This window comes from Poecilia reticulata, linkage group LG17, assembly GCF_000633615.1.
Source record: "Poecilia reticulata strain Guanapo linkage group LG17, Guppy_female_1.0+MT, whole genome shotgun sequence".
Taxonomy (NCBI): domain Eukaryota; kingdom Metazoa; phylum Chordata; class Actinopteri; order Cyprinodontiformes; family Poeciliidae; genus Poecilia; species Poecilia reticulata.
In genome coordinates, this window is record NC_024347.1 from 24,964,194 (window position 1) to 24,983,911 (window position 19,718).

The 19,718-nt window shown below is 36.8% G+C and overlaps 2 protein-coding genes and 2 long non-coding RNA genes across 5 annotated transcripts in view; 1 reads left to right on the forward strand and 3 right to left on the reverse strand.

Annotated features, from left to right (window-relative positions):
* LOC103479809 (uncharacterized) overlaps window positions 1–1,328 on the reverse strand; it is an 11,277-nt gene extending 9,949 nt beyond the window's left edge. Inside the window, exon 1 of one of the 2 annotated variants that reach the window (XR_535995.1) lies at window positions 1,221–1,328. This is a non-coding gene — a long non-coding RNA (uncharacterized LOC103479809). Of the gene's footprint in view, window positions 1–1,175 lie in introns of both variants that reach the window. The other variant, XR_535994.1, reaches the window with a different exon arrangement.
* A 1,794-nt stretch (window positions 1,329–3,122) lies between these two features.
* myripa (myosin VIIA and Rab interacting protein a) overlaps window positions 3,123–19,718 on the forward strand; it is a 42,284-nt gene continuing 25,688 nt past the window's right edge. Inside the window, exon 1 of the mRNA XM_017310153.1 lies at window positions 3,123–3,212. The gene's annotated coding sequence lies outside the window, so the exon portion shown is untranslated. The remainder of the gene's footprint in view (window positions 3,213–19,718) is intronic.
* Window positions 3,816–13,830, reverse strand: LOC103479810 (uncharacterized). Its single transcript, XM_008434469.1, has 2 exons — window positions 6,215–13,830; window positions 3,816–5,445 (listed from the first exon to the last, which is right to left on the reverse strand). Exon 1 carries the CDS (start codon window positions 13,269–13,271, stop codon window positions 6,219–6,221), a length of 7,053 nt encoding a protein of 2,350 aa, XP_008432691.1. The 5' UTR covers window positions 13,272–13,830; the 3' UTR covers window positions 3,816–5,445; window positions 6,215–6,218.
* LOC103479811 (uncharacterized) lies at window positions 13,955–15,969 on the reverse strand. The gene is made up of 3 exons (XR_535996.2): window positions 15,818–15,969; window positions 15,555–15,646; window positions 13,955–14,299 (listed from the first exon to the last, which is right to left on the reverse strand). It is a non-coding gene; the product is annotated as an uncharacterized LOC103479811 (long non-coding RNA).

Genomic DNA, 19,718 nt, shown 5'->3' on the forward strand with positions numbered 1-19,718 from the left:
TGTGTTTTAGGTATTTTTCACTTGCAGTTTGAAGATTAAGTGATGATTTATTTTGCCTACTTATGTTTTCCTCAAGGTTTTTGTTACACTCATTTTTGCTTTTGATTCTGTTTAAAGTTTTCCTTTCTGTTGTGTTTATTTCATTACCAAAGAAATAAATAATTAAATAAATTCAGGAAGTGGGGTGGAGGACTTGGACAGGAGCTTTGAGCTTTGAGGTGTGASAACGTTGTACTGTGGATTCACTTTGAATGAGGAACTCTGTAGAGTTATTTTGGAAATATGTGCAAAACTATTTGCTAACTGAAATGAGGAAATTAAACTTGACAGATGTGAGATTTGTTTCTTAGACTTGTTTCTTACCGATTCTGCGGGCGGGGGATTTATAAATGTATTGTTTAAAAGCTTCCTTGTACTTTTTGGTTTCACTATCAGCCTTAATGAGAATTTTAAAAATATTGTTATGGTCTTTTGAATAAACACAAAGACAAAATGCATTTTGTTGTTCATGGTTGTTCTTGATTGACTCAGTGCATCATCTTATATATAGGATTATTTATCTTAAATAAACAAGGAACATTTCATATCACAAATCACCACTGCACATATTTAGACCTCATTCTTCTTTCCAAGGCCGCTAATTTAAACCTTTGCTTCTGGTTCCTTCAGGGTCTTATGCTGTCTAATTGTGCTTGGTAAGAATAGGAGGTGCAGAATATCACACAGAAGTGGAGACTCGATTCACATGACTTGGACTCAGTTAGACTCGAGTCATTAATATTAAGACTTTAGACTTGACTTGAAAAAATGCTCAGAAACTTGGACTTGACTTTCACACCAATAACTTGGGATTTGAATTGGACTTGAGCCTGTTTACTTGAAAAGACTTAATATTTTATTCAAAGTTATTTATCAAGTGGGTCCCATCAATTCACTTTACCACTTTACAGTGTAAAGACAGCTCTTTAATCAAAAATTCGTGACTGACGAAAGGAGGCACATTTGACGATGTTACTTTGGTTCCCGGTGAGCGGCGACACCAAAAGTAAACAAACCGTTTACTGAAACGCCAGACTCCACCAACTGTTGGGCTTGCTCYACTTTCTCTACAAACAAAACCACAGCTCCACTCATCCGAGCTGCTGACTTAATTGACCCATGTCCGATCGCCTCACCTACAGCCAAACTTCCTCCACGTTGCACGGAGAACCAGCACCCACCTGGATGCCGTTCTTCCTTGTCGGCATGGAGAAAGCACCAGCCATCTGACGCCAGCCAGGCACGTCTGACGGGAAAAAACCCGAACCCAACAAAAAACCCTTAAAACATGACAAGCTAACACAAAATCACAACTAAACAAGTAACATAAACACCTAGTGAAAAACTAAGAAAAAAAGCCAAATATAAAAAATATTCAAACACTCTCTCACTCGCTCTTCTTCTGCTCTTCCACTCRCCCTCCTCTCACACGAAGAAGACCAAGGAAAACACCAGGCAAGTCTGAGATACTGTTGTGGAAAAGTTTAGAGCCAGATTTGGATACAAAAAGATTTCCCAATCAGCAGTATTCATGTGTGTGCATTTGTTCGTTTAAGAAACTTATTTTTGATTGTGTTTTTAAATCTTTTTTCACTTGCAGTTTGAAGATTAAGTTATGATTTATTTTGCCTGCTTATGTTTTCCTGAAGGTTTTTGTTACGCTTATTTTTGCTTTTGATTCTTTTTAAAGTTTTCCATTCTGTTGTGTTCATTTCATTACCAAAGAAATAAATAAATTGAGGAACTATGGTGGAGGACTGGGACAGGAGCTTTGAGCTTTAAGGTGTGACAACGTTGTACTGTGGATTCACTTTGAATGAGGAACTCTGTAGAGTTATTTTGGAAATATGTGCAAAACTATTTGCTAACTGAAATGAGGAAATTAAACTTGACAGATGTGTCATTTGTTTCTTAGACTTGTTTCTGTGAAACTTGTTTCTTAGACTTGTTTCTTACCTATTCTCCGGGCGGAGGATTTATAACTACTGTTTAAAAGCTTCCTTGTACTTTTTGGTTTCACTGTCAGCCATAGTGAGAATCTTTAAAATGCTATTATGGTCTTTTGATTAAACACAATGACAAAATGCATTTTGTTGTTCATGGTTCTTGATTGACTCAGTGCRTCATCTTATATAAAGGATTATTTAKSTTMATAACAATGTTCACAAAAGGGAATTTGTCATGTCCTCAGCCTTTCAGCATACACAGTTTTCATTTTTATACAAATAAACCAATTCTCACACTCAGTCCCATAGATGTAATTTCTTGTGAGACTTTGATCTTTTATAACAAGGATCTTTGGTTCTCTATTGTTTTGTTACTCTATAAAGACTGGGATATTAAGAAAACTTAATACTTATTCCAAGATTGCAGGACAGCATTTGCAGACTCGTTTTTTCAGTAGCAGTTTTACACATATCCAGTGTTTGGCTTTAAAACAATTACACAGACTCTTCTGTCAGAGGAAGACCACTGTTTTAGACTTCAGGGTGCCCTGTTGTAAACGAGACAAATTCATACATTTATTCAGGGAAGTAACCACCTTTGGAAACTAAATGGTTGTCAAATGATTTTATTTTGGTAATATGGATGTATGTGTGTTAATAAATYCAATTTTTACTTTTGATTGAATTCTATTCCATTTTGAGAACAAGTTTCAGTGCGATAAGACAATAAAGTGCAATCATATATTATTGAAATGTATTATCAAAAAAAAGTTGATGTTTCTGATTAGCTTCAGTTYGCTGTTTTACTTCGACAAATCTATAATCCACCATAGAAGTGATGCAGAGAATTCTTGTTAAATCCCATAATTTCACATCAACCATTACCTAATTTAAATTAACCCATATTTTTTTCAGATGAAGTTTAACTATAGCAGTAGAGAAGACGGCTGTGAAGAAAATAACTTTCAATTTTGACATTTCCTTTACAAAAGAGGTAATTAACATAAATGAATACCAAATGATTGAAATGCTCCTGATTGTTCGCTGGTCCAACAGTGACACCTTGTGTTCATTTGTGGTTTTACTTCGAAGAGCGGTATATTTCTTCTTCGTGTTTTTTTGTGGCATGGTGCACTTCCTGTTTTTACCAAGCACATTGAGAAGCAAGAGACACTGGAAATACCAGAAGAAAATCTTGAAAATAGCGCATTTGGAAAGAAGAATAAGGTATAAATTTGAACAGTTGTGCTTTGTAATAAGAATGGTAATTTATTTATATAAAAAGATACTTAATTTCGTTGCTTTATTTGTTTAAAAAGGACAACTACATATGCTGCATATGCATGGTTAAAGTATTCTTTTTGTGAACATTTACCCGTTTAATTTCAATTAAAATAAACTTGTGATACATTGTTCAATTTTATATATTATTTTAAAAGGCTTTCAATGAACATTTTATTTCACCGTGATTAAGCTTTTTCAACTTATTTTAATTGGGTTAAACATGTTCAATCCCAAGCAAAGATGAGATTAAACAGCAACCGTTTGGAGCAACTGCAAAGAAAGCTTTATTAAGGAAAGATTGTTGGTTTAATGTTGTCAAAAAGGCAGACATTTTAATTAATTATGAAGTAGCATTGCTAATAAAAAATATTGCCWTTAAAAATGCTTGTTTTTACTCAGTTTGTTATTTTTGCTTTCAGTTAAATCAGATCATTAGTCAGGTCTTTAAATCAGGTTTTTTTATTAACTCCATCTCAGTCTTTAACTGGGTTATGAAAGAAACTCGTCAAGGAGGGATCACATTATTCAAAAACAGCTGGAGAGAGATTGCCAGTTTCAAGGATACAACCTTTATTATACCACACAAACCAGTCAGAAATTAACATTGAAAAGATAATATCAAACCTGAATACAAATTCCTTTTAGATCTTGTTTCTATCCACCAAGATGCAAACAACCTCCCTTGTTTTTCCAAGATTACTGTCATTAATTCAAGGAAAACATTGAACAGCTTTATCACTTGATTAGTACCACATTTTGAAAGACCGAAAAAAAAAATGCAGAAAGAAGAGGTTCACATGTGACTTTACTAGGTAAGATACACAACTCTTGGCTTCTTTCGTAGAGCCTTTAAAATCCTTTTATCAATGTTAATTATTTATTAAATGTGTAAATTATGGTCCACAAAGAATAATATCCGTAACTATTTTTTTGTTTATCCTAAATGTACTAAATGATTTCTTAAATTCAGTAAAAGCAAGTTTTAAAAATCTCATAATGAAACAATAATAGAAATGAAAATATATGTCCATTATAGTACCAGACTGAAATATAATCAGTGATTTAATGTTATTATACCATCATCATAAACAAAACACCCAAAACATTCTGTAAACTGGTCAAAAAATAAATCAGAATATTTGAAGCAGATGTTTAGATAAAAAAGAAAATAAATGGATATGCAATCTATTGTAAGGATACTGAAACTTTAGGATATTAGACATGCAAAATCCGCTGCCACCCATCTAGTTAATTTGACACCCCAAAAATAAGTAATAAACTTACCAATAGCCCCACATGACTAAAAACTTTACTAAAATGGAATAAAACACAAAAATGYTACACATGTTGCATAGCAATAACATATTGTATGTAGTCTCTAACATAACTTTTTCCCCCAGTAATTGTATATTTTTTATTAGAAAATATATAGAATCAAGCAAGAAATAAAAATTTTCACCATTTTCAAGATAATAATCAGTAATGGCTACTTGAATTTACCTACATTTTGTATCTGTTGTTTTAGTCAAGATTTACAACAAAGAATCTATTCATTCCTGTATTTTGAATGTGATTCTGTTTTGAACACCCCAAAACCAGAGTTTCAGCACATAAAACAAAACTATTAAAACACTTCAAGAAAKAATTACTTTATCTAAGCATCATGGCTTTTCTTTTTATTGTTGCCATTTTCACAATCAGATTTTGTTAAATTTCAATAGTTGCTAAAATTCAGTTGTATAAAGTCATAACAAAATAAAACAATAAAAGTGAGTAAAATCAAATACATTTTTACTTTTTACTCTATGGGAACAAATCTGTAGTAGGCAAAAAGGAAATTTCACAATTAACTTCAGAAAATGTCCAAAAGTAAATTATTTAGCTCGAGTAATATTACAGCCAAATTGTTTCGCTTGACTTAATCTAACATCCTAAGAAAGAAACTAAGAGAAACTTGATGAAAATCCAAAATATTTAAAAAACTATACTATTGTTTAAATCGAATAAAAGGGACATCTGCAACAGATTTGAATTAAAAATAACCCAAATTTGTGTGTAGAATTTGTTTGACAGTATAATATTGTCAATAATCGAAGTCTCTCTTTGATGACCAGGCAGATGGAAGTTATGTGTAGTTTCGATTCTTCTCGTTAACCAGCATCATCCAGAGTTTTCACTGTGCAGAAAAAAAATACACACTTAGGTCAGTAATGTGGCATATGAAATAAATTCCTATATAAACATTTAATTGTTCACCCAAATACATAATAACAACAATCATGTAATATTCTATCATGAAATGGTAGGTAACCAGATAAATAACACTAGTGAAATCACACTGTGCCACTTTGCTGAGGAGCTCTTTATTTCACATGGATATATTGGCTTACAATGCATATAATTGTTAATTAGTCTGAAAGGTATATTTCATAAAACTCAAAAGAAGCCTCTAGTTGTGTTTATTTGACATCCACTTTCACTTTAAGATGGAAATTTTAAGACTGTGGCCATCTCTCCCAGAATGAAGGTCTCGAGTWAAGAAAGATTAAATCCATTTTTTTTATGGTTAYGCTCTTCCTTGTAGCTTTTGAAACAACACAACATTTACACATTTYCTCTGGTATGTTGTGTGCCTTCACATACTCTATGAAGCATTGTGGTTGATTCCAGGGCCAAAATTTAATGAGTTTCCTATAAGTTTATTTCAAATGGAGTTTCAGAAAATATCAGTGCAACATTGTAAAAGACTAAAGAGATTAACAGTAAATGTTTTACAATAAAGTTTGTTTCTTTTCCTCCCTCCAAACAAGAAAARAAACAAATGAATTAATCAAAAATTTGATTAATTCAGAATTATAAATGTCTCTTACTCTAAATTTCTAGTTTACTCTTTTTTTGTGACCAAATGATTGAAAGAACATTAAAAAATATTTAAATATTCTTACCTCTTCATGACAGGACRCTGGACACCTGTTTCCTRTRTGGATCATTTCTATCCTTGTAGCCCTGGGTCTTGATCCATTGTATGATTKTTGTTTGATGRTCATTTGTCATGACACCCTTGTCTTGAAGCASGCTGTACCATTTCTGCACCATCTGGGTGCTGTTTTCTTGAAAACTCTTCTCAAACATGGCAACCCGGGTTTTGCTCTTCTTGTTTTGAACATTCTTGGTGTCAGTCAGCTGGCATCTGAGCATKGCACTGAACGTCATCAGTTTAAAGGTTCCAACAACATCATCTTTGCTTATCATGGTAGCTAAGCATGAYTTTAAAGCTTTTGGCTCTGGTGAAGAWATATCATCAACTACATCTTTAAGGTTGCGATCAGTTGKCAGCTTCAGGCCTTCTTGTTTCTCCACACCAGAGGTTTTGCTGGTATCTGAGCCAGACAGATATTTTCTCGCTTGCAACATTGCCACAGCCAATTTGCTCTTCTGGTTCAGTTTGGTAGCTTCCACTATGGTACTGTTTGAAGGCTGCTGATTTGCATTGACGGTTTTTTCTACTGCTTGAATTGCTGGTTTTTTCAAGTATCCTTTGTATTGTTCAATCTTTCCAGTTATTTTCTGCAGCAGGGTTTTGTTTTCCTTTATAATTCTTTCTGGTCTACCGGCCTCTGCCATGTACCAGTCTCCTCCTCTGATTGTTTCGGTCAACTCTTTGCGCTTCATAAAAGGTTCCCATTGCCCTGGTTGTTTGAGGAGCATGTTGGCCTCCACAGATCTGAGGCGGTTTGCCTCAGAAGCAATCTCTGAATCACTGGCTTTTGGTTTCATGCCTCTTGCCATAGCATGGAACAGCGAACTCTTTTGTTTGCTGTCTATGCTCACTGCCTTATTGTCAATGAACACATCATAATGACCATCAGGGTTTTGGGTGCTCTTTGGTCTGTAGATCAAAGTCACTGTTTCACTGGCAGATTTGGTGCTTGGACTAACTTCCTGCATTTTGGTGAGTTTTCCTTGTTTGTTTTCTGAAAGAATAACCACTCTGGTACCAGTGGCTTCAGACAGGACTCTGATATCTAGAATAGTACCAGCAGCTTTGTTGTCCTTGATTTTTTCAGCATGTGATTTTGCGAGTCGACCAGCATTAGCTGAAAGTTTKGCATTTGGATTTACTGGCATATTTACTATGTAGTTGTTGAGTTGTCCAGCTTTAAGCTTTTCCTCTGTCCTCTCACTCTTTAAGCCAGATTTGACATGTCGTCTGATGGCKTCATGTGCTTCGTTCTGTGCACGAGAAACAAGGTGACTGAAAAACTTCTGGTTAAACACCTCTACTAAGGCATCAGCTAGTAAAGTGCTGAGGGTTTCGGCCAAGTCTTGCTTGAATAGTTTCAGCATGTCTGTTTCTGAGAAAGTTAGCTCATTTCGCTTCACTTTCAAAGGTTTTTCTTTGATAAAAGTATTTAGTTCTTTCTCAAAGTTTGAGAAAAACTTGCTGGAGAGGGTGAGTACTTCACCGATGGCATCTCCTGCAAGAATAACATGGTGGGTAACTTGAATACCTGTCAAAATGGCACGTGTTTTTCCTTTTGTGCCTTCTGTTGCGCTGTCAAGCACTTTGATRATTGATGAATTAAGCTTGTTCTGCCAACTAAGGTCTGCATATAATGGCTGCAGTGCAGAATCCCCCAACTGTTTGTAAATGGAAAGGAGRTCTTTCTTTCTGTCTTTGTCTTCCAGGACCAGACGCAGTTGATCTTTATATAGAAGATCTAACAGTACAACATTATCCACYAAGGTAGCCAGGGGTTCTTTTTCCAGGTTGGTTTTCACATCTTTAACAATTCCCTTTGACACCTCATTTTTGATGCCTTTTAATATTTCGTCAAGTACTTTTTCTTCTGCTTTCTCAAGTCCATAGAACARTGTTTCCTCAGCAATCGTTTTTACTGTATGTTTTAAAGCATTTTTCATGTTTGTCTTTGTGACGGTGCTTAAACTCTGTTTTGYCTGTTTGGAGAGAAACTTTGGCAATGACTTCAGTTTTTTACCTATGGCTTTGAACGCAGCTTTGGCAGCCTTGAATCCCTTCGAAATTAGTTTTCCAACTCCAAATGATATGATAGAAACACCAATGGAAATRGCTTTTCCGATAGCCCATTCTTTCCAGCTGAACTCTCCTGTCACCATGGCTGTAAYACCTTCTATGCAGTCAGATATTCCTTCTGTAATGAGACCCATTCCGATTTGAGCCAAGGTACCGACTGTAAATACAGTGAGCAGTGCTCCAGCAACAATCTGCAAAACTCCAAGCAAGAAAATCACCAGACCCTCCCAGCAGAAACGAGGCTTCTCCTCAACAGAAAATACATATTTTAGACCGCGTCTGTAGAGGTTATCAGCTTCTAACTGGAGAGCTTCATCGGCGTCTGACACCAAGGAGAAAACAGGGGATTTTTTGGCTATTGCATCTCTCCCCCTTTCTTTGATTTCATCAATCTTTTGGATGGCCTCAGTGATGTTTTTATCAAAGAACCTGTACATGCTGCACTTGGATGTTATCTGTTTTTCAAGGTTGGATGGTTCACCTTTGGCTGAGTCCACAGTGGCCATTTTAATGAACTGCAAACAGACAATGCATTCTTCACTCAGATACTTGAGGGACTCTTGCGCYTTTTGTAGATCTTCTTTGGCTTGAGTCAGATAGTCTCCCTTTGACAGTTTAATAGTGCAGTATGCGTGACTGTAAAAAGCGATGGCTGCCCAACTTTTATCTTGATTCATAGCTTTATCAAACAGCCTGGCACTATTTTCCCATTTTTTATCATCCAAAGAAATGTTTCCAAAATTRATGTAGTGATAAATGCTTGAACATGGAGAAGTTTGAGATGAAGACTGTTCTCTTGCTACAGACAAATCCTTCTTTARACTTTGTTGAAGTTCACTTTTCTTCCGGTGCTCGATGTCTTCTGACTTAATTTGCAGCCAGATCCCCCAGAACTCATTCATGATGGCAACAATGACTTTTCTATCATCTCCATCTGTTTTCTTGTAAATATCGTGAAGAGTTTCACAGTACTCAGAAAACAGCTCCTCACGCAAATTCATCTCAGAAACGTCATTCATCATRGAACTTATTTTTTCTGCTGCAAGTCTGTCCCTCGTGCTCTTGGCTTCCTCAAGAGACGTTGCTGACCTGAAGTCATGCTGCAGGTGTTCAGTRCATGCGATGATCTGAGCAGATCCAGGTTTCCCTTTGCGTGCTGTTCGACCAAARGCCTGGAGTTCTACTCTGGTGTTTTCAGAGAGGAAGGAGAGGATAACAAATAATCCTCCATTATTGTTCACCTTTTTGGACACTTTAATGTCCGTGCCACGACCAGCAAGATTTGTGGCAACAATAACATCCCCAGGCTCCAGCTCCTTGTCTATTTTGCTCAAACTTTCTTTATCACTGCGACTGTAGAGGATGATTTCACCTTTAATGCTGCTTTTCAGTTCTTCATAGATCTCTTTGGCTTTGTTGATAGTTTCACAAATCACCAGGGCAGCTCTTCCCTCTCTGTATGAATTTGAGGAAATCTGAGACATTAYAACTCCTTTTATTTCTGACTTCCACTCTTTAGAAGTTTTTTTCAGAGTTCCTTTRACCTCATATAGTTTCTTCCTGTTGAATGTTGGCATTCTGCATGCAGACAGGCTTGGATATAAATCCTGCAAAAACAGAATGTCCTTTTCAGTACCAAGTGTTCCTGTGGTCCCATATATTTTGCCATGGTACTTTTGGAAGAAGGCAATGTTAGAAATGTAGTTTGTCACTGCTGAAATTGTGCTCAGTTTGACTTGATGCTTAATCTCCACAAACTGTTGCAGACCATCACCCCATTTCTTATTCATTTCAATGATACCAGTGGATCTGAAGTCTACTGGACAGATATTCTCATTTTCAACGACATAGTCCCGTCCTTCCTTCAACTGCTTTGCCAGAAAGGCATTCTCCACCCACAAAGACATTTTGGTCTCAATGAGATTCCTCAAGAATCCAGGAATGCTGATTTTGTCTGTATTGTCTGTGCAGGGAGTGTACTGAATCTTGTCTGAGATTAACTCTGCAATGGGCTTGATGAGGACTTCTTCTGAGTCGTAGAGAGGACAACACAATCCTTCACCCAAGACAAGAAACTTTAGGTCTGGTATTTGATTTGTGTTGTAAGGACTGAGTTTTCTTGGACAAAGCAGTCCTTCATCATTTAATGTATAAACTGTAAAACCGTAGGGGACATACTCCTCCATTTCTTCAAAAAAATGTATCACTGCRTCTTGACTCACAATTTTCAGCTTTTTAAGGATATCTTCGTTCTTGTCTCCCTTATGGATGTCMTCTGTAAATCCCTGTGGTACAGTGTTGGTTTCTTCTGCAATATGTAAAATGTCCAGCGGATCATTAATTTCACTTTCTTCTGTGTTTATTGAGTCAAAGATGGCCCGGAAGAATGAAGCAGGTGGACCTTGGACAAATGTCTGGTGTTCTGATGTCAGGAAGCCATACTGTTGGACGTGTCCCCAGATCATTGCTAGAATAGTATTCAGGTGCTCCATKGAGACCAGGGGGCTGGACAGATAGGTGAGCTGCACTCCTTGATCCAACAGCAGAGAATCCACTTCATCAATGATGATGCACTCATAGCTGCGATCAGGCCTCACATCTTTCATCTCAAATATCTGACGAAGATGATCTGCAGCGAAGGTTTCAATAGTTCCATAGATAATGTCTTTTTTGTAGCATTCCTTTCTACTGCTGTCATCARTTTTATTTGTGTTTGTGTCAACAGTAATGCCAAAGTACTTGTAGAAGTTTTCCCATTCTGCCGCATCTCTTTGACACAAAACCGAAGAACTGGACACCACATCTACTTTTTCACCCCTAAACACACGGAGTGCCGCAAACATTGCTATGACACAAGACTTTCCTTCCCCAGTTCCCATTTCCAGGAGTTTCCCAGTGTTGGACAAGGCCAAGAGGCACCAGCTTATCATCTGAGTGGCTCTGGGAAAATACTTCTTGTCAACATTAACAGCATTGCATAACACTGCCAAGACCTCCTGAAGATCAGCTATTTCTGTGCTGTGGCTGAGTTGTTTAGCCTTTTTTATGTCAATATGTTTTTTGATTTCTTCTTTTTCGATGAGTTCCATCACATGAGCAACTATCTTCTGTGATTTGTTCAGTGTTTCTTCATCAATGTCTTCCATCTGTCTTATCTCATCAATAAGGGAGCCAATGTTTTTTATTTCTTCATTTCCAAGGCTTTTCCCTAAATGCTGGATCAGATCTTCTGTTTTACATGACTCTAGTAAACTAAYRGCAGCTTGTTTTTTCTCATCTGYCCACTTGGAWGACACCCTATATGTTTCCATCAAATGTAAAATTTTCATGATTGAAATACATCCCTGACCATGATGGTGATTGATTAAAGCTCCAAGAAGGTTTAAGAGTTCCTGTGGTGACCAAAGATGTTTGTCTCCAAGATTTGAAACCATTTGAAAGACTTCAGTGGTTTCTTTACTTGAGGCTCTAATTTGCTCTGAAGATGCCAAAATGTTCTCAAAGCACCATGTTTCAGCAGTGGATGTCATACTTTTTCCACCTTCATTTTCACTGGTAACCACTTTGAGGAGATTCTCAAGAAATGTCAGACAGAACATGTCTTTAGGGAGAATTTCTTTTCCGCTAATCTTCTTAAGGATTTTTAMAATTTTTGCTTCAGTACTTGGACTTTCTTTTAAATTTGACTGTAGAGCTTGAAAAATGGCCTTGATGAACCTCTCTCTGTCTTCCATGTTTTCTGATTGTAWTCTTCCCATAAGGTTTTGCAGGGCGTTTGCGGAACAAGCAAGGGATTCACTATCCTTGAGCCTTGGCAGATCAGGAGTTTGTGATGCCAGAAGACATTCTTCTTCAATGATAAAGCCTCGTATGAGATGAGGAATCTGGGTCTCAATGACCTCTTTCCAGTACATGAAGTAGTCAGACAAAAAGTCTTGAAGTGTACCATAGATGACATCAACTTCATAGATTGTCATAAAAGATGTGTCAGTTTGTTTCCTGATATTTGTTCTGACAGATATTCCAAGGTTCTTGTAGAAATCAGACCATTCCTTAACTTGAGTTTCAGTGTCATTGTCAGAGTTTAGCATAATGTCCATTTTGTTCCCCATATAAAACTGTGCTGCAGCAAACAGGGCAATGACACATGGATCTTCAGAAGAAAYCAGTTGTGGTATGTTTGTCTTCCCGGWTAGCACCAGCACACACCACTGCACCATGTGCTTCACTGTGGGCCACCAACTCTTTGCATCAAAAACTGCTTTGCAGAGCTGAGACAGACAGTTCTGTAAGTTCTTTGTATCAAAAGTTTCAAAATTTATAGGTCCCTTGGGAGCATTTTCTGAAAACTGGAAAACACCAGTGATTACTGCTTTTATCTCATTAATCCTGGAGTCATCCAACTTCTGTGACATTTTTATGTTTGCTAGAGCTGCGTCTAGACTGCTTTCATCCCTCTTTTTGAGAATCTTATGGAAATCCTGATAGAAACTTTCTGAATTAGCATTGTCAAGAGCCTGAATAAGAGAGTGTCCAGCATCATCCGTCCAGCTTGGTGATATGTCATAAACCTCGACCAACTTTAGGACTTTTGCTACTGAAACATCTTCAGTGCATTTTAATGAGAGTGCTTTGAGCAGATTCACTGCCTCCATTGGTGTCCATTGGTCTATTTCTACAAGTTCAAGGATCATCTCAGTTGATGCGGAGTGGCTCTCTTTACCATTCAGATTGACAAGAGTCGACATTAGAAGTTTCAGACATTGAATTTCCATTTTTAAGATAAATATAGAGGCTTTGCCAACTGTACCATGCATTGATGAAATAAGGATGCTCAGGAACTCAACAGGAAAAAGCTGCTCAATAGTGAGCTCTTCCTTGGCCCATTTCTTTGCTATAATGACTGCATCAGCATCAGATTTGTCCTGGTCACCGATGTAGTGCATCAGAGTAAGATACAAGGCTTGGGTCAACTCAAGACTCTCAGAAATGTTACATGCTGATTGGCTAAAGGACCCAACTAAGGACTGCACATGATTAGAGAGATTTTCTCGAGAAACCTCTTCTGGTATTTCCACAGACAGCGCACACAGCTCTGTGATGTATACCTGAGCGTGCTGCAGGGTGCTGCTGGATGGAGGATCATTTATCCATTCATCAAACAGGAGTGTGTCTAGAGCTGAGAGGATCTTACCCAGCAGATCAGCTTTTGGAGCAGTGAGAGTGAGATCAGAAGCTTCTATGTTACATTTCAGGGAGAGGATTTCTAGAAGCTCATCTTTTCCCCCATAAGACGTATAATCAGCTTCAAATTCATCCAACTGCCCAATCAGAACATTATGCTTGGACTGCTGCTCTTGTCTGCTTCTCTGTTGATTCTCATACTGCTCTTTGGCTCGTTCCTTTGATTCTGATATTCTTTGACTCAACTCCTCTTTCTTTCTCTCCTCTTCTTTTCTTTTTTGTTCTTCTTGTCTTCTTCTCTCCTCTTCTAACCTTTTTCTCTCTTCCTCAGTCTTTTTTTGCTCCTCTCTCCTCCTCTCCTCCTCTTGTCTCTTTCTCTCCTCTTCTCTCCTTCTCTCTTCCTCTTTCCTTTTCCGTTCCTCCTCCCTCCTACGTTCCTCCTCTCTTCTCCTCTCCTCCTCCCTCCTTCTCTCTTCCTCCCTTCTTCTTTTTTCTTCTTCTTCCCTCCTGCGTTCTGCATCTCTGATTGGTCTATAAAAGCAATCTGGACACTGGTATAGATTATTATAGCCAACTTGTCTGTAGTATTCCCCTCCATTGAACACGTGCACATGCTGCCCATGGATGACATCTTGTCTTAAATTATCGAAGGACCGACATGCAGGCAAGACTCTGTTGCACTTGTAGCACCTGAGCCTGTCACCCATGTTCGCTTCTGATGGTACGTTTCCCATTTTTAAAAGTTTATTTTCAACTTACGCAACAGTCAGCTTGTGCAACAGGTGTCTACCTGAAAGATGATAAGAAAAAAAAAACATCTGTTACATTACGAAGTTACATTTATTTGCTGGTTTTGTCCAAAAACTATTTGATATACTTTTTTTGTGTTCTAATGAACTTTTCTTAAACTAATTCATTAAAACTAATATGGGTTTTTACATTTTTTTGAAATTTATATTAAATTCCTTTGAATCTGAAATGAAATACATAATTTTGTCATAGACAGCTTTGAGCTATAAAAAACTACAGTTGTGTCAGTTCATACAACACCTGGTTTGTTATTGCTGGTCAAATTGGGTTCAGTGTTTTATTTTTTCAATAGAAAAAATATGTTTTCTTTCCGTGGCAGGAAGGAATAGTGCAGTTTGTGAGTCAGTGCAGAAGGTTTCTTCACATAATGAAGCAATACCAAATAAAAGAATGAATAATAGCATAAATTATTATGAGCTTAACTGTTTACATACCGAAAAAAAAAATATTTTCCATTATTACACAAGCTTCACACACACTTGGGCAAAATTGTTAGTACGACTCTGGTTATAGAAAAACCCAGAATAGATCAAGATTGGTCAAACTTTCACAAAATCATTCAAAAGTGATTTATATCAATATTTTATTGTTTTCACTTTCTGGTTGAATTCAAACTTTGAGGAGCTATCGCACTTATGTTTGTTTGGGTGTAAAATGACAGAGGAATATCCATAGCATTATTCTACTACATCAGTAACAAAATGTTGTGAAACTTTGATGCAGAGATAATAGTTTCTTTAAAGAAATGCTTTCACTTTGCTGGCTAATATTTAATAGAAAAAAAAAAAAGACGAAACACAAACAGTGTAACTTCTTCTTATTGTGAGCATGTATGAACATTTTATAGGATGTTGAAGATGCCTTTCTTACAGAGACAAACTGACGAGGCAAAATAAGTCATAAATGATTAGTAAATCAGGAGGTTACTGATTAGTAACAGAAAATATAAATGTAATATGTTCAAGTAAATATAAAAATGAAATTTTTACAGTGTTCTGTCAGTCACATGATCTGTGGTTTGTTGCCCTTTTTTGCAGATTGTAAGTCTTTTAGCATATGGTACTGTACCACCTCTAGAAAAAAATCAATCTTGAAATGTATGCATGGCAATAGAAAACATATATTCTATACACACTGGGGAAAAGCTCTGTGTGAATAACTGGTTTAAAAATGACTTGCATAGCACTTGGCTAGACCTAGAATAGGTTAGAAAGATGCAAAGTAAATGATTTTACCTGCAGATGAATTGGCTCAGAGCCCAGTAAGGGGATCCTCTGTTGTGAAAGTGCAGCTTGACAAAAGCGATGACAGAAGCCACTTCACAGCACTGAGATGAGAAAAGAGGTAAATCAGCAAAGGCAAACTTTTGGGTGTGTATTTTCAAACTTTTCTTATTGCATTTCAGACAATCTCACAACTTTGTTGATCTGGCAATGACAGTTTGACAACAACTTGCAGTCATGCATTAAATTAAAATGATTGAATCATTTTGTAATACCTTCGTCTGAAGTCTTTGAGCACAAAGCAAGTTAAGCTGAACTTGAACTGGAACTGGAACTCGAACACTCCCTCTTGTGAGGTGCATAGATCAGTTCGACGTCTGTATTTAAAGGGGAGCCAGGTCCAGCCACGCCTGTCAAGGCAGGAAAATGACTCATGTAATATCTTAAAAGTGACATATGTTTGCTCAATGCAAATACTAACATCTCGGAATAACTTTTACTGGATAGTAATCCCTGTTCTGGGTTAAAATGTTAACTTTCTCGGGACAGCCCTACCCAATTTAGAAAATTGTTGAAAAGCATAAAGAAAAAGTGCTTAATCGTTTTTTAGATCCGGACATGGACAGGTTTTAAAATTATTCTGACCAATTTTTCACCTTCAATTTTTAAGTTGAAAAATCTTTACTGAATGCACTGGTTTTTACATTGATCTATATTTAAATTGCATTCTTTACATTATATTTTCTGCATGACACGTTGATTTTACCCACCAGTACTTTTAAATCAATGGGCGAAAAAACATATTGATAACTTTTATTTATTTATCAAAACTTTAGTCAACAACCTGCATAAATTAGATTATTAAATGGGGGCAAATGAAAGGGAATAAAAGCTACGTTTCACAACTTTTTGGACTGTAGACACATTTACATTCAGGTTGAATTGGACATAAGGTCACCAGATCTGGGTATAAAGATAAAAGAAGATGACAAGTTCCGAATCAAATAGGATACACAATTCCTTATTTGGAAAATGGGATTTAGAGATTTTGTTAATAGCTGATCTATGACAGTTTGGATGTCATAAAAGCTGTAAAATTGACCTAGATAATGTTCAGAGAATTCAAATGTAAATTTAGCTATGTGTTGTTCCATTATTTGTGGAATCAACAGATGAGACTGATGTACATTTTGTACTGAAATGTTAGGGATGGCATACGGAAAAAACAACAACAAAATGCTGTCGTTAGAGAGGAAATACAATTTATGGAGTTGCTTTTTACAAAGATGCTTTTGGCATCACTTTCAGTTCAGCATGACCTGGCCCCCTCTCTTCCTTGCCAAAAAGGTCAAAAGGTCTTCTGAGTACCACCAAAAGCAGGCAGAATAGCTCTAGATTACTTGTAGCATTGTTTGGGCAGTAATGTGTCAAATTACTGGTACAGTGTGATATTCTTTATTTAAAATGTGCTGTTTTTATGCTTGATAAAGTCCTGTTCCATTCATTTTAATAACTAGTTCTAAATTCAGTTCAACTGGATTAAAATGAAATTATGCATGTTTTTGGGCAACCATTCTTTGCTGTTGCCTGAAAACAGTTTTATGGTGGCAGAATTTCCACAACTGTGCTCATTCACATATTTTAATATTTGTTTCATTAAAAAGCAAAATTACTCTGAAATTTTGATTGAGAATAGTTCATTTACACTTTGTTTACAAATTCCATCCATTTTCTTTACACCCTTGTCCATTGGTGGGGTTGGGAGGGTTGCTGGTGCCTATCTCCAGCTAGTGTTCTGGGCAAGAGGTGGGTTCACCCTGGACAGGTCGCCAGTCTGTTGCAGGGCAACACAGAGACAGACAGGACACACAACCATGCACACACACACTCACACCTAGGGACAATTAACCTGACAGTCATGTTTTTGGACTGTGGGAGGAAACCTGAGTACCTGGAGAAAACCCATGCATGCACAGGGAGAACATGCAAACTCCATGCAGAAAGACTGGGAATTGAACCCAGAACCTTCTTGCTGCAAGGCAACAGCTCTACCAGCTGTGCCACTGTGCAGCCCCGTTTACAAATTTGGTTGTGTTTATTTTTAGTTAATTTCTAAATGATAAGCAAAAGATGAGCGAATTCACCCACAACACTCCCCATATGTGAGTCTTTGCACACCTTTCAAGATCAACTGAGTATAATTAAGATAAGCTTAGGTTGTGCTTTTGTCATGAGATGTATAAATTGAACAGGTTCTCATGAAATTTTGTGTATTTTTCAATAAGAATTTGATCAATACAGGCCTATTTTAAACTGAGCAGCTGACCCTTTAAAGATTTTTGCATGTCCCTGCATAAAATCAAGTCCATGCACGAATGACTGCCAGTTGGCAATTTTACTAGCTGAAGACTTTACATAAGACAACATTTTCTCACATCTATTCAGGCTTTGTGGCGCCCAGTTATCCTCCTCCAGGCAAATATTAGTGCCCCCGTTTCAACACGTCTCAAGGGAAGAAAGACGGGAAACTTAATCTTCACCTTGTCATCTCCATGTTTTATAATAAACCCTCTGTGCCCTCAGCAATTCAGCTTGGTGTTTTTGGTTGCCTTATCTTTCTGTCCTGGAAACCCATCCTCCATGATTCTGTTTTTCTGGGTCTGGTTCAAATAAACACACATTGCCCTGACAGAGAGGATTGGCAAGCATGAATGTATTTTCCGAGAACATCAAATCCCCTTTCAGTCATATAGTCAAATTTGATGATAGCACCTCTTTAGATGTTGACTTTTATGACATCAAGTTTATCTTGATTCTATCATATTAAGCATCCAATCTAAAAACTAGAACCACGTTACACCAACTTGTCCTTGACTGTCTGCAGCTCCTTGATTTGATTTGCTAACCCTTGAAAGCAGCAGATAGTTTGCACGTTACATACCAAAACATAATCCTTATTTTAGACAATCTAAAGTTTTTAATGTTTCTACATCAAGCTTTAATTTAGAAGCATTCCTCTCGAGTAACAGCTAACATAAAAGCATAAAATGATCGTTACTTTACAATTTGAATCATAATATGTAAACCTTTTTTGACTTATGCTCGTGATTTTTGGCTGGTCGGTCTGTCTGACTACCTGAGATAAATGTAGTTAAAGGTGTTTTCCCTCTTATGGGATCAGTAAAACTACTTCTTACTGTGTGTTATAGAAACAGTTTAACAAATTACATGCATTGGCAGCAGGACCTGAATCACTGAGCTTTATTTACAATGTGTTAAGAACCAAATATTAATTCTGTGACTTTTTCTTACTGGTTTAATTTTCCCTGTTCATTTTTTAAATAACTGGAATAATAAATATGTGCAGGCAAAGTTCCTACACATTCTGGAAAATGATGGCATTCGAGAAGAGCCAGAAATACCTGCTAGAACCTTCAGCCCATTTAACAAAGTATTGTGATCCACAGTTTTATAGGTAGCACTGAGATAAGATAAACTAAAGCAATCTCAGTGTTGCTTTTGAAAGCCAAACTCAAAGGTGTCTGTAACTTACACAACCAGGATCAGGATGTCCTTGTTCACCCCCTGCCCTGGTGACTCTTTTATATTATCCAGTATTGTTTCTTCTTTCTTTGAATTATCTTTTTCCTCAATTGATGTGTTTTTCCATCCACCCTAATCAATTTTCACTCTCTTCCTGTGTGTTATTTTGTCTCAGTTATCCTGTTTCCATTTTCTTCTAATTTCTCTTACTTTCTACACTATGACTCACTTGGGGAAATGGAGCAGAAGTGAATATGAGACTTAGTAAAACAGATGCTTTACTAGATATCACAACATCTACTAAAGCATCTAGTTAATTATTGTTGATAATGTTCACACACTTTTGAGCAAAGTCTTTTTTTTTTGGTTAATTATTTATGAAAAGACGACAAGTAGACAAAATCTTTGGACAATTATTCATCTCTGTGTCGCCCAGTCTTGCCCCTCTAGACAAACATTCAAGACCCTGTTTCAACAAAATAAAAAGCTGGAAAACAAGGCACAAAAAATTGTGCCTTCTCATTCTCTAGTGGTTTATCTTGATTCTATCATATTAAGCATCCGATCTAAAAACTAGAACTTTACTGGAACTAGAACTTTACACCAACTTGGCCTCGACAGGCTCCTAGATTT